The sequence below is a fragment of the Phalacrocorax carbo genome, chromosome 12 (assembly GCF_963921805.1).
Source record: "Phalacrocorax carbo chromosome 12, bPhaCar2.1, whole genome shotgun sequence".
NCBI lineage: Eukaryota > Metazoa > Chordata > Aves > Suliformes > Phalacrocoracidae > Phalacrocorax > Phalacrocorax carbo.
The window spans coordinates 2049342-2063434 of NC_087524.1; the positions used below are offsets into that span (position 1 = coordinate 2049342).

Genomic DNA, 14093 nt, shown 5'->3' on the forward strand with positions numbered 1-14093 from the left:
CTGGCCATGCTCATTTTCCTTTGAATTCTTCCACCTTCAGCATGGGAGAACAAACAAGAGAACTTTAACGCTCTTATTACTTAAACTCATCTTTGAACCAGTGGAAAAAAAAAAGAAGAAAATCCACAGGAAAAATTAAGATTTTTTTTCTAAAGGAAGTTTTGATACATGAAGTTACCAAAAATTTAGCACAATCATATTAGGTAGATAAACTGGGAAATTTTCTGTTTTTTTTTAAGACAAGTGAACTGAGTTTAAAATAATTGTCAGATACAAATTTAGTTTTAAGTGAATACTTGATTCTCATCAATGATCCTGATCTCTCTGCACATAGATAATTAGTCAAGATCTGGTTTTGAAATCCTAAATTCTATTATATTCTAAAAGTAGCCTGGCCCCAAAGTTAAGGATTGATGAAATAGTTCAATTAATCACCACAGAGCATCACCTCTTACTTAAAAGTGCCTTCGTAACGGGGGACTGGAAGGCAAACAGTGCAACGCCAGTTTCGAGCAGAGGTGCCAGGAGGTGTTCAGGAAACTACAGAGCCTCTGCACTGGGCAGGATTAGCGAAGCAATCACTAGCGGTCCAGTGAATAAATCTTACATATTGCAGCTTTTGTAAAGGAAAATTATTTCACAAATTAAATAATTTGGGATTTTTTTCGCCCCCTCTTCCCTGAATGCATCAATAATCACATAGACTCTAAGATACTTTTGGGATGGAATCTTACTAAATTCTTTCTGTAATCCAGATAGCATAGGCTGACTAGTTCTGTTTTTCCTAAGCTACCACAGACAGAAGGAAAGGCTATCACACAGTAAATATCTGACTAAAGGTTAGGAGAGGTGGGTTTTTTTATTGTTGTTTTGGTTTTGTTTTGTTATTTCTAATAAAATCAGTTTTCACAGCAGAAGGAAGTCACCAGCGGAGCGTCGCAGGGAGAGAGTTAACACAAAACAGCCTGAAAAGCAAGGTTAATAAGAAGGTGGCAAAGTTTACTTCTGTACAGCTTCCTGTATGAGCCAAGGCAAGGCACAGAACCACCTAACTGTAGCAGCTAGTAAAACAGCAGGTGACATGCAGGCTGGATAAATGTCAGGTGACAATCTGGCAGGTACTTAAGGAACACGGTCTTCAGGTTATGAAAGTAATTTTACAGAAACATCAGCTCAGTGCTAGGGAGTGGACCAAAACCCACCACGTGTTTGCAATTATTAAGGAAAGGCTAGAAAACAAACCAGGAAACCACTGTCGTCTTCTGCAAACCCATAAATGCCATTTTAAATACTGTGGGCAGTTCTCATCCCACAGAAATCAAACACGAGTTAGTAAGACTGAAAAGGATATGCAAAGAGTAATGGGGTGACTGAATTAATGTATGAATAATTTCCACGCGAGAAATGACTACATGACTGGGGCTCTTCAACATGGAAAAGAGATAACAGAACACAATCATGGAGAAAATAACTAGGAAACAATCTCCCATCTCTCCAGTAAAAAAAACAGGGAACATCCAATGACATGTGCAGTTCAGAACAAAAAAGAGACTATTATTTTCATAGTCCATAGTTATTGGCGGGACTCTGCCCCAGGTGATTGTGGATGCTCGAAGTTTTATTTGGGGTCAAAAAGCTATTGGAGAGATTAGTGGAATAGGAATATATTGAGAACTATTAAATACAAATAAAGAAATGTCCCTAAGCTATAAATCAGTGAAAGCTGGGAGAGCTTTCTGGGGAGGCATCATTATACGGTTGATGGTATGCTTACGTTTAGACGTATTAACGTAATTACAGGCCTGTTTTTACACCAGTCCCCAAGCATCTCCTGTTGCACATGGCCACAAAATGCTTTGGTCCTACCTGATACAGCAGTTCTCGTGTTCTCTATTCTAGCTATGACTTTGTCAACAGCTTTAGCATTCTTGTTATCGTGAGCATAAGGGACTGCTTGGGTCTTTAAGTCAGTTATCTGGAATAATCATCGTTCATGAGATACGCATTTAGTCTAGAATGGTTCAAGAAAACATTATTTCATACTCCCATACATGGACAAGTCTCTCCAGAAAATGAATTTAGACATCAGTGAAAAAACAGGCAAATCAGGAAAACAACAATGTATGACAGGAAGGGAGCGGGGGAAAAAAAAGAAAGATGATGCCACCAGTGCCTCAAATACCTGTGGTGCAGACAGGGACCCAGATCAGGTGAAAATATCCCAGGATGACCCTGTAAAGAGGACTCTGCTCCCCCCACAAGACGACAAAACAAAAATGGATTCCCCAAATCCCAGACTGCAGCAGTTGGAGCTCAGGACAACTGACAGCATATTCTCAGTGCTTTCAAGCCGCCGGCCTTCACTAGCTTCGCACGGACTTCTCCAGAAGCACAGGAAAGGCACAATGGCTAAAGCTCTCCACAGAGTTCAACACGTAGGCGGTCTGACTTGGAGAGGTCCGCAGTCCCAAACTGGCCTACCCGTAGTCATGATGTTGTATCCAAGCCCAAGGTCGTAAGCATCCACGCGCCAACATTTACAAACTGTGTTGAAATGTCTTTCTGTTAACTTTTAGCTCGGATGTTGTATGAGCCTACAGTCATCTCACTTCAAGACTGTTCTCTAAACATTGCTGAAAGGCAAATATACAACTGGGGAGCTCCAAAGCACAACTGCAATGACACCATTTATGGTACGCAAAACCTTGCAAAACATAAAAACACCACTTTAAGTCCAACCTGTTAATTTGCTGATACTTCAATATGAATGCACAAATAAACCAGACCAAGCCTGAGCTGTACAGCCAAGATAGCACGTCGCTGAGCCCTGTGCCCGAGACTTGCTCGGAGAGAGGCGGTATGCGGGTTGGCACATCTCCGCACTAATGCACTCACACAGCTTTTGGATTGGGCTTGTCTGTACTGGCAGTCAAGTCCTGACTTACTTGACCTGCAGACAGTCCACGGAGATGCACGGGGTTGCCCGATATCCCTCTGCCACCACCAAATCTTACACAGGGTCATTTCCCTACTGGAAGCTTTGTATTTCTGCCTCCCTGCAGTCATTCCCAGGAGGGAGGGAAGGATGGACAAAGGATGGACATGGTTTCAGTCCTTCCTGCTCTGTTATCATGTCACTGATGCATGCTGTGCCTTTTAGACAATGAGACACAGGGGTTTGGAGAAGTGTGATTATGGGGAAACAGTCTCTATCCCTCCTCTTACTGACCCTTGCTTGTCACCGGTGGCCAAGACATGCCCACGATGAAGCAGCCGAATCCATCCCGGTGCTAAGGTTAAGGCACAAGGAGACAATGGCACTCCTTTGCCCTCCTCCACGAGGCCAAGGTACAGAGATCTCCAGCCTGGCATGGTGCGCTTCCTCGGGGAGGTGCGGTGGAGTCTCCCTCCTGCAGCCCCACTGTTGTTTCCCCCCCAAACCACATCCACGGGAGGGAGGCAGACGCTGTCCCTCCCCGCGGCTGGCAAAGGACGGAGGCAGCGGGCCACCCCGCTCTGGGGGAAGGGGCAGGGGCAAAACCGTAAGGAAGCTGGCTGACCCAGAGAAAAGGCTGGATGGCACAGGGCGGGCTACAAAACTGACACCACGAATGCACAGTAATATACGCTCCAGGTCAGTCTGACATCATTTGCCATCACAAGCAGTTTGACTGCAGCCCCACCACGGCACCAGAATACTGCCCACCAGTAACCTTTCTGGGAGACAGCCTAGTGGCAGAAGGCTGTGGACTGAAAATACGTTCATTTTGTACCACTGAAAAATAAATTTTCAATCTAAAATTATATTTAGAAAAAAACAACCCTTAAGAAAAAAAAACCACAAACACAAACTCTATCTGTTCTCACCACAGACCTACCTCTAAAATTCCTTGTCAGTGAGAAATAAAAAACCCTAAAGTTTCTCCACTGCTTGATAGGTCCTACAAAGAGGTCACCATGTTTCACTTTCCCTGGTTTTTACTACTTTTTCCAAGGACATCACAGCTGCAACCATTTCATTTAAACGTTGTTACAGTATGATGCTGCCTTTATATCACTGAACTAATAACTCCTCTTCTAGTCACTTCTTTAATACCAACATAAGCACACTCTTCCTTTCAGTTTGTGTGATTTCCTGCTGCTGCCAAATACTGAATTATTTTAATTGTATTTTTAACTCTGCCATTAGGAACCTTCATATTCCATTACAAAGAGTCACAGCGATAAGAGATAAAACTGGTAAGGAGTTTTATCAAATAAGTCTCGGTCCTGCTCCCTGCCACAGTCTGAACACAGAGTATCATGTTTCCTGTTCTGGTCTGATTCCAGCTCTTCACAGAGACTTACAGGAAAATAACCAAAAATTGGATTTGTGCCCTTTTTCCCCTTATTCATTAACTGGGTTTTTTTGTTTGGTTTGTTTTTTTGTGGTTTTATTTTTGTTGTTCAGTGCACACTCTTGTCTTCCTGCATCTGAAAGTAAGTGCTGAAGTGCTCTGTTCAGTCCAAGTATTTTCTTCACTCTTAGCTGATGGAGCAAATCTTTGGGAATTGTTGTAGATATTTTGATCCAGATAATCTCCCAGATTCATGAAAGTTCCTTATTTTATTATTATTAAAGCTGTCTGAATTTTAAAGAAAAATTGTAAACACTGGAATAAAACTCTTCTCGCCAGGAGTGAGATTTTATGATCTGCAGTGTCATGCTCCATCCAGGTCCCTCAGCCTCAGCTGCACAAGGCTTTTCAGGAATTTCTGAAGCATGGGCATAAGCCGGAGCACTTTCAGGTGGCACATCAAAGTTGACACTCTTATCTAGGCCCAAATTGGTTTAAGCCAGATGTGAACACAAGCACTTGAGTCCTCTCTGTGCCAATAAGGCTGTAATTGCTGTTTTGAGCTACAGTGACAGTATTAGATCTTATTTGATTATTAATTAAAAAAAAAGTCAGCTGAGCGGCTGGCAGGAGGCTGAGTACAGACGGAATCTGAACGTGGATAGTTGAAAAAAGAACAACACGGAGGTGCTTTTAGAAAACTTCATTTCAAAATATCAAAATATCATTCCAGTACATTAAACATGCAAGTGCAGAATTAACTCTTCCTTCCCTATACCCTGATGAGTAGATAACACAACTGTGGACTCCAAGTGTAACCAAGTAGTGAAGCAATAAAAGACACTTTAATGTTAAAAAAAAAAAAAAATCTTAAAGTTTAAATCACATAATCCCAAATCCACCTCTCAATTCCACCGACTTCATTCAAGTAACTGAATGCATGGGACCTCACAAGTCTAATAAAATCAGATAAAGAATCCGGCTAGCGAGCTCCCATGAAACAAGGATCTTACGCATTGAAAGGTCACACAATCTGTTGTAAAAGAGTATTAGACTGTCATCTCTCTATCCCACGACAAATATTGAAGCATCTGCAAAATTCAAGTATAAGACCAATTCTTACTGTGTGTACAGCATATAAATTTGAAGAACTTTAACATATGAAGTCAAAAGGAGCTTTTTAAGTCAACATTTCAAGTTATTTAAGACTCACAAAAGTACTGATGTGTCCCCCACCCCCAAAGTCAAAGGCTGATAACGTGTGTGACAAAATATTGTCACGCTCAGTTGTTAACAAAAGGAAAAAAGAAATGTCACTAAATACCATATTCTTGCATACATGCAAATTCTATTTAGGTGATCAAGTCATCTCGGAAGGCAACATACTGGCAGACAGCGTACATTTAAGCTTCACCAAAAGCACATGACCATTAATCTCCTCCTGAGGGATTTCGCATAAAGCTGACAATTTCTGCTTCCACCAGTAATGCTTATTTACTAAATCCTGGACTGGACTTCAAGCTCTCGTTTTGAAAAGAAAACAACTTGTCTGCACAGCAAAGCACCGTTTCGCCCCAGTTGTCTAGCAGGGACTCTTGATTTTTGCACTTTCAAGTTTGAGGTTTTTAGTAGCCCACCTAGATAAATAAATAAATGAATAAATAAATAAAACTCCCCCTAAAACTGAAACAAACCCCCCAGCCAGGGAGGGCAGGCAGGCAGGACACACACACACGCCAGTGCAGTTAGCAGCCAGAAGCAGCAAACATACTTAAGACACACAAAGCAAATAACATTTGAACATCCCTGCAAACGAGATTATGTATTTGTATACCTCCCTCTCTCACACATGCACAAACCCATACATTACACAGCAGAACAGAACAAAGGCCCTTTGTTATCGTTCCATAAGGTTTTGCAAAATCCCCTTCTTTGTCTAAAACTGAACTAACAGCGTTGCTCGAGCCCCGACGATCTAAATATACAAAGATTGTACAGAGAAGGGATATAGATTTCTTTTAGAACAACTGATAACATTAGAAAAGACAGACAAGCTTTTGAGAACAGAAGCCCCAGTTCACAAGCATCTTTATTCAGAAGATTTAAAAAAAAATAGTAAATACTGCAGCCATTCAAATGCACACACTCTGAAAGGACACAATCGGAGCTTAAGGCTTATCACACCCAGCTGTGTTTTAACAGAATCTCTTATGGTTACCTCCCCCCACATAAAAGTGCTAATACCAACACAATTAAAAAGCCAGCTTAAATAAAAACAACCCTAACATTTTCCAAAAAAACAGCAAATTGTCTCTCTGCTTTTAATCCCCAGCACCTTCAGAAGAATGACAGCATGAATGAAGGAAAGGTGCTTCAAAAAAAAGAAAAAAAAAAAAGGCAGCTTCACAATTAGAACTGAACAAAGTATCGCACTAAAAGGGATGGTTCATCTAACACTAAGAGGAGCCCCCACAGCAGCCTCTCTTGACAGGCTGCCCTGACGTGCACGTTTATTTTGCAGGGCTTAGCAGCATCCCTACAATGAACAGTAAAGCCAAGATACTCTGGTGACAAGACATTCTCCTACCTGAAGCTTCATTTTCCAGCACGAATGCATGTGTGTGTCCTCAGTGTGGCTTCCCCTGGTTGCATGACTCCTGTTATCCAGGCTAAAGAGACAGAGCTGTGTAAGCAGAGCTGCTGACTGCCCTACATTTGCCTGCAGATGAAGAGTTGGTGCTGTATTTGCCTGGGCTTGTTTAAGCCCCCTAAATATAATACTAGTGTAGCTCAAACTAGACTAACTACTTCCTCCAGCTGATCCCAGTGAAAAGAGCTTGTGATGAATAATGCATGAGAGCTCCTATGAACATGCAGCAGCTGATGTTCACCTCTCCCCCCTTCCTGAAAGCAATCCCTAGCAATTTTTGTGCTACGAAGCATAAAAATTCTCCCAATGTCCAAAGAGCAAGGCGGAAGCCCCTCCCAGACCAATTTTCTCTCCTCTACTCATTAGTCAAACCAACAGATCTGGTGATTTTTTTTTTTTTGTAAGATAAGATTGGTGCCTTATCTATGCAGCTAGAAGTCAAAGAAAGCATGACGATCACAGAGACGTGTCTCTGGACTACACAATGCTAGTAAATTCAGTTGCTTAGTAATTATTTTTTCTTGCTCTTAAAGGCTGTGATGCAAGAGAGGCTGTATAAAGATGAACATCAAAGACAGAGAAAGAAGGTGACAGACCAGAAAATAATACAGCAGAAAGAAGGTGGGGAAAAAAAAAAAATGCTTGCTGTAGCTGGCAAGTTCAGTTGACTGTTTACAGAGAAAATAGATTGCTTAGGAGAACTTAGTGGGTGGAAGAATATGGGGGATAAATCCACAAGTTTCCTCTCTTGCGCAATAAATTCCACTATGTCAGTACAACTTTGCAGCCTAACTACAAAAATCACTTTACTTTCAGATATTTTTCCAGAGAGCGAACAATCACAGAACTCATTTGCAAGTACTTCATTTGCAAGTGCGATTATTGCAACAGGCAAATGCCAATACACGCCACTTGCAGATTCACTTCTATTTCTCAGAACTTTTTTGCTTTGATTTCATTGTTAGATATAAAGAGATGCCAAATAATTCGTTGTGTCAGTTACTTGCCGCCATCCAAGCGACACGGCCACCCGAACACAACTGACGGGCGCTCACAAGCTCTTAGCTTCCTGTAAAGGAAACGTGGCCTTAATGGATCACGTACAGGGAGAGAGTCTATGCAGCTCCCTAAATCCTGAGCCGTGGCTCTTTAGTTTGAGCATAACCTGGCCCTCTAGACGACTCTTGAGGTCGCATTTCTCAGGTCTCATCAAAACGCAGAGACAGTCCCTGCTTTCCACCCCCACCCCAGGTGATTTATGTGCAAAAGGAGAGATAAAAGGTGAAGACAATCGATAGAGACCAAAGGGATGTGCAACACGTTAAAGTGACTTAGTGCTCAGTCATGACTGGTTGTTACTTTTGAAGGACTCTTCTTTCACCTCTGCTACGGGTGATCCTCCTGCAGGATCGAAGCTAACCTTAAGGCTCTCCAGATGGCATTACCTAGACGGTTGCATTTATTACCATGCTTTCCCCGGGACGCCCTCTGGCCCTGGGGATGCTATACACACCACAAGGCAGAGGAGAGGATTTCCTTTCCCTTCAACTGCACTTTTTTTCCAGACCAACTCCATCTTGTTACCCTCCTCGGTTCCCCGCCACATCCACTTTTAAACTGAGGTCTTCAGATGATGGTACCCCGTTCAAAATTCAGTTTTACCACAAAATTACGTAGTACAAATCCTGCGGCCAGGACCACTCTGTACATACTTTGTTTCTCATACTCTCTCTCTCACGCATGGTCAAGGACAACACCCTGACCCAGATGGACCTCTTGTCTCATCCAGCACAGCTGGTCCCATACCCTGGGCGCTCTGCGTAACTTACTTTCTCCCTCCCCCCAGACCGAATATCCATTTTTAAAAAGGAAGGGTCCAATACAAATATCAAATCAACACAAATATTATCGAATCCATAATAAAGGCTATAAAAATATTTTGCTTATCAATATTCTACGGATAAACCTCAAGGAGGCATCAGTTCTTAACATTTAAAAACTGAGGCCTTAATGTCTTCCTCCAGCTCCTCCATCGCGATTTTAAAAATGGGAACCGAGAAGCTTCCAGAGAATTAGCGGGGCTGCCCGAAGTCGGAAGGCAGGGGCTCCGCATAGACCCGGCCTCGTACCCTGCGAGCTGCAAGGCAAGCAAGCGGGCTGACGGTGACAGACGAAGGGCTGCTTTAGAGAGAGATCTTCCGTTTCTGCAAAGGAAGCCAAAGGGACTACACCTTGTTAGAGGAAACATAATCATAGGACACACTCAGATTCCACGCTATAAACAAACAGTAGGAAATTAAACAGCTGAAATTATTCATTTAGAGTGCAACACACTTAACAGTTTTGAAACAGGGTACGTTATATTAACTTCTATACAACTGACTTCATTTCAGAAACCCCAGCAAAGAGTAAATAATAAACCACAAGATTATGAACTGCAAGATTAGCTCTATTGATGGCAGGGTTCAAAACTCGTGTCTCAGTATTTTCATACCAGAAGAGCTGTGGTTAAACAGCAGGATACTCTTCACTCCCCGCGTCAGCCCTGCAGACTCTTGCACACCTTCTTAGCGGTGCCTGGTTTTGATTCAGACCGGACTAGTGCGAACAAGCACTTCGCAAACAAAATTTCTGCCTTAGCTCAACCCGGGCAACATGAATTCGCTCTCCAGGTGATTCCTTTAATATCTGGAAGATAGTATTGAATTCTGAGATTTTTTTTTTTCTTTCCAGAGGCTCTAACTCTGAGGCTGATGGAAATGAATCACTGGAGGGAAGGGGGGAAAATCTGCCATAAACACACATTTGTAAGGCTTTAAATCCAGGGTGCGTATTTCGCATAGCCCTTTGGATATTCACCCTCTTAGTGCTTCAGGAGGTTAGGGCAAAGGTTACGAAGGTTGGGTTTTAAACTCAGACGGTGTATTGCTACCATTATGAACAATTATGCAAACAGCAAGCTAGAAATCTGGTTTAATCACATTCTGCACCAGCGTCACGCCAATGGACTCTCAGCAGAGCTATGTCGGCACATGGCCCGCGGGACTACTCCCGTGATACCAGGTGTTATGAGTAAGTTTCTGGGAGAGGCAAACCAGAAGACAAACAGATGAGCATGAGAATAATTAAATGCTTTTTATTATTTCAGACAGTTCTCTCCATTGGGTATTCAATTTGAAACATAACATGGGGGAATTAAAGCCTATCTGCTTCTGAAAAGGGTCCTTCATAGGGATATAAATAAAAAAAGTGTTTTCCTAACTTTTGAAGAATAATGAACTCAGTTGGTTTCTGAATCCACCCGTTCATTTAACACAGCATAAAAGGTTTTGTGTTCCTTAAAACCTTAGCATCTGAAAGGATGGGATTTGCAGTGAAAATCTGACTGTCCAGTTGAAAACACCCGCCCATACACAAATCCCACAGTTTCTGTGTGTCAAAGCTTCAGAACAAAAAACAAACCAAACCAACATAAGCAACATGGACATTGAAAGTCTAAAGCCACATGGCAAACAACGCCCAAGTGACATGGGATATTCAACCACATAGGGTTTGCGTACTCTTAAGTATTGCATCCCCACAATAAAGCATTTTGGTTTTTTTTTCTTTCAAATATTAAATATTTTTTAATTTAATCAAATATTGGGATTTCACCAATATATTAATTCTCATGTTTATGAGGCTAAAAAAGGCATTTTAAAAATTAAAGGAGTTCCGCCGAACAGCTTTGTATTTCATTTAAAACGAACAGCATTTTGTAGCATTCTCCTGCGTGTCTGAACAATCACGTTGCTGCTGTGAGAGGAAGAGATGCGGGAGAGGCCTCGCCACAGCAAGAGCTGTGCAGAGTGAAATCGCCTTCCATTCATGCGCACTTATTAGGTGAAACTTGAAATAACGTGCACGGCGTCAGCTCACAGACACATCACTTCATTACATGCTTATGCTAGGGGCCAAGCTGAAATCATTCTGGGTAAGTATTTAGCTACTGGCTGCCCAGTTAATTTTACAGTCAAATTTTGTACAGTCTATTTGGTTTCTCCCATTTTTAAATAACTGCAGCCTCCTGGGGAAATTCTCTAGTAGACCATCTGCTCGTTTCTTATAAATCCTCCTTTCAGACCTTACGCAAATTTCCGAGTTGCCAATCAGAACTTCTTTGATGTCTGGGTGAAAAAAAAAAAAAACCCCAACTATTCTGAATTGAACCCCGCAGTACAAAAAGATTAGTTTTTGTACTGATTGGTAACATAACGATAGTAAAACGTGGCATTTCCCTGCAGCGCATCTCAAGCGGCAGATACACCCTCAGCGGGACGAGTATTTATGGTCGTCCCTGGCCATAGGTTAGGAAAACACAGTCGTGATCCAGGAAAAATTTATCTCACGTTTTTAGCTTGTTATATTCGGTCCTAAGTTTGTGTGTGCCCAAGCACCTCGTTTGCAACCGCCTCAGTCGGTACCGCCTGGGAACAGCTGATGGACGTTGCTCAGGTCTAACCCCGGAGGAGGCTGGGGGAAAGGAAGAACCAGTTTGGATGGCACAAGCGTAACGGGGGGAGGATGGGATAAGGGGAGGTTAAACACCGAGCAGCATTTTCTGCCTGTGAATTCGCCTAACCATGCTTGTGCAAGCGTTGCGCTGCTCCTCTCTGGCTTATAAGACGCTGCAGGCTGGGCCCATCCAACGTTACACCAGACTTTTTCCGAACAAACAATGCTGGAGGGGCTTTCAGCGATCAGGGACACACTGAAGGAGCTAACAGGCTTTGATCCAGCAGACGTTTCTCTGAGCCTATGTGAATTCCACAGTGGAAAAAAAGAAGTGAGGATTTTATTCCTATTTTTAATTAAATTAGCACCAGTACCCAAACTCTCTACGAAGCGTTAACAAATACCACATAACATCCCACGCCTCTCTGGAACAGGCAGAAAGACAGCAGTACCTGCAGGTAGGAGCTGACTTTTGGCTGCTGCCTGTGCCTAATTCAAATACTTGTCGCTGCTACAGTGAATTCACAGTGCTGCAAAGCAATATAATGGTGCTTAACCAAGTACTACGGGCGCCGCTAATGCACCTACAAAACAAGAGTGGGGTATAACAATATGGCCTGAAGAATTTTTCCAAAAAGCATTAAAAGTCTGATTGCTGGGAAAAAAAAAAAAACCAAACCAACACCCCAAACCAAATCCACAAAAAGCACTTCAGACTAGAGAAAATTGGGTGACTGAACATGAAACGAAAGGGCCAAACAACGAAGGGGCATATTGAGCTTCCTAATAGTTTTATTTCCCCTCACATCTACAGTTTTGGCTCTTTGTTCTGCTTTTTGGCCTCAGAAAGTATAGCCGAGTTCAGAATAGTGGATTGCACACAAGTTCTGCCCAAAAAAACTGAACACGCAGGAACTAGTTAAGACACTTTCACAAACATTTGAGAAATTTAAGAAAAAAAGGAAAAACCAGAACTTTGTTACAAAGAGGAACTGTAAGAGCTTCCTCAGAAGTTCCTCCAAGAAAAAAAAAAAAAAAAAAAAAATCAGATTCAAAACTCGAAACAGCTAAACCAACCCCACCTAAACATTGCACAAGAAGAATTCACCGGAAAGGACACAACAGACATGGGGGTCAGGGCTCTGCATTAAACACCCCCAAAAAATTCTCGTTATAAACCAGAACCTCAGACTTCGCAGTTATTTCTGTCTTATTGTCTGTACTACAGAACAGCAGAGCCATAAAAATGGGTTGATCCCGTCTGCCTGCCTTCCCTCTGTAATCCAGCCGAGACTTGCGTGTGCCTTGGCTGCGTTCGCTGCAGGTAGCAAGACAGAAGTCAGTCTTAAAGGAGGACTTCAATGATCTACTTCTTGTATTCCAGCTGGTTACCCCCGCGTCATCCCTGGGGACAGACGGCACAGGGCTCCAGAGCCTGCGGCCGCATCGCTGCTGGGGGGCACGTGAGTGGAGGACCACAGTGGACATTTGCTGGAAGGGGATAAATCACGAGGGTGCATTTCAGAGCGGGCTGGAGGAAACCCAGCTGGGGTTTGCTGGATGGGGTACTGCAGAATGGCACTTTTAAAGTAGTTCCTTTAAATGAGTAGCTGTAGCACCAGAGGTAAGGAGAGGTCAAAGAGAAGTCTTTAAGGAACTGCAGGGCTCTCGTAAGGATTAGCTACCTGCTAGCTGCTTTACGGGTGGGCTTGCGTTGCAAACGTCAGACCGAAACCAGCCAAGTTGCTGAAACATTTACACCCAGGTATCAGAACCCTTGAAAGCAAATATTTGGATCTGGACATGACGTCTAGCACGGTCAGTACATATTATGGATCTCTCCTGGGAGCAGCAGGAGGATTCCTGGCAGTTTGGGGGTCGAGCAGCAGGGCCAGGCAGAGGCTAAAATTGGGAACGCTTTAAGGAGATAAGCAGCTGCCACCAGTCCCACTTGGCATGAGGCTGGGTTGACTGGGGGGGAGTTCAAAATGCTCATAAATCTACGAGCAACAGCAGCGCTCTGTGGTTTGAGCTGTATCTACATTCAAATGGAGGTTCATAGATGATAAGGGGGGAAAATAGAACAAAACAGCATGGCATGGACATCATACAGTGGGAACCGAAGCTGTGAGGGGGACAACGCAGCCCAGCCACGCCAGTTGTGCCTCTGAGCTCCTGCCTGGGTGCTCCCAGCCACATTCATGGGAAAGGCCCAGTCTCCCCTGGAAACTGCAAGCTCCTATACTTCAGTCAGCTCATTCTATAACCATTAAAAAGCATCTTTCAAAGCGGCACTACTTATTCAAGCTCAAAATCCACACAGGACAAACAGTGTAAATGAAGGTCCTAATAGCTGGGCGCGTTACCCACTCCCTGCCAGCTCTTGCGGAAGAGACATCCCTCAGAGCAGCTGAGCTCAGGATGTGACTGGGAGAAAGCGCTGTCTTGCTGCAGACACGCTCACCCCAGCTGGGGTTTTTTTTGTTGTTGTTGTCTGGTTTGTTTGGTTTTTGTTTTGGTTTGGTTTTTTCCAGCCTATTGCCTCCTATTAACATTTCCCTAGTAGCCTGTTTTAGCTCACCCAGACTCCCACCTTTACTATGTCTGATAGG

At 43.1% G+C, this 14093-nt stretch overlaps 1 protein-coding gene across 7 annotated transcripts in view; it reads right to left on the bottom strand.

Annotated features, from left to right (window-relative positions):
- Nucleotides 1–14093, bottom strand: part of MARCHF8 (membrane associated ring-CH-type finger 8) — a 93921-nt gene that overhangs the window by 46826 nt on the left and 33002 nt on the right. For 4 of the 7 annotated variants that reach the window (XM_064463702.1, XM_064463705.1, XM_064463704.1 and 1 more), the window contains exon 3: nt 6925–7056. The exons of the other annotated variants lie outside the window; for them this stretch is intronic. In XM_064463702.1, the coding sequence (XP_064319772.1) occupies nt 6925–7056 (132 nt within the window). The remainder of the gene's footprint in view (nt 1–6924; nt 7057–14093) is intronic. 7 annotated transcript variants of the gene reach the window in all.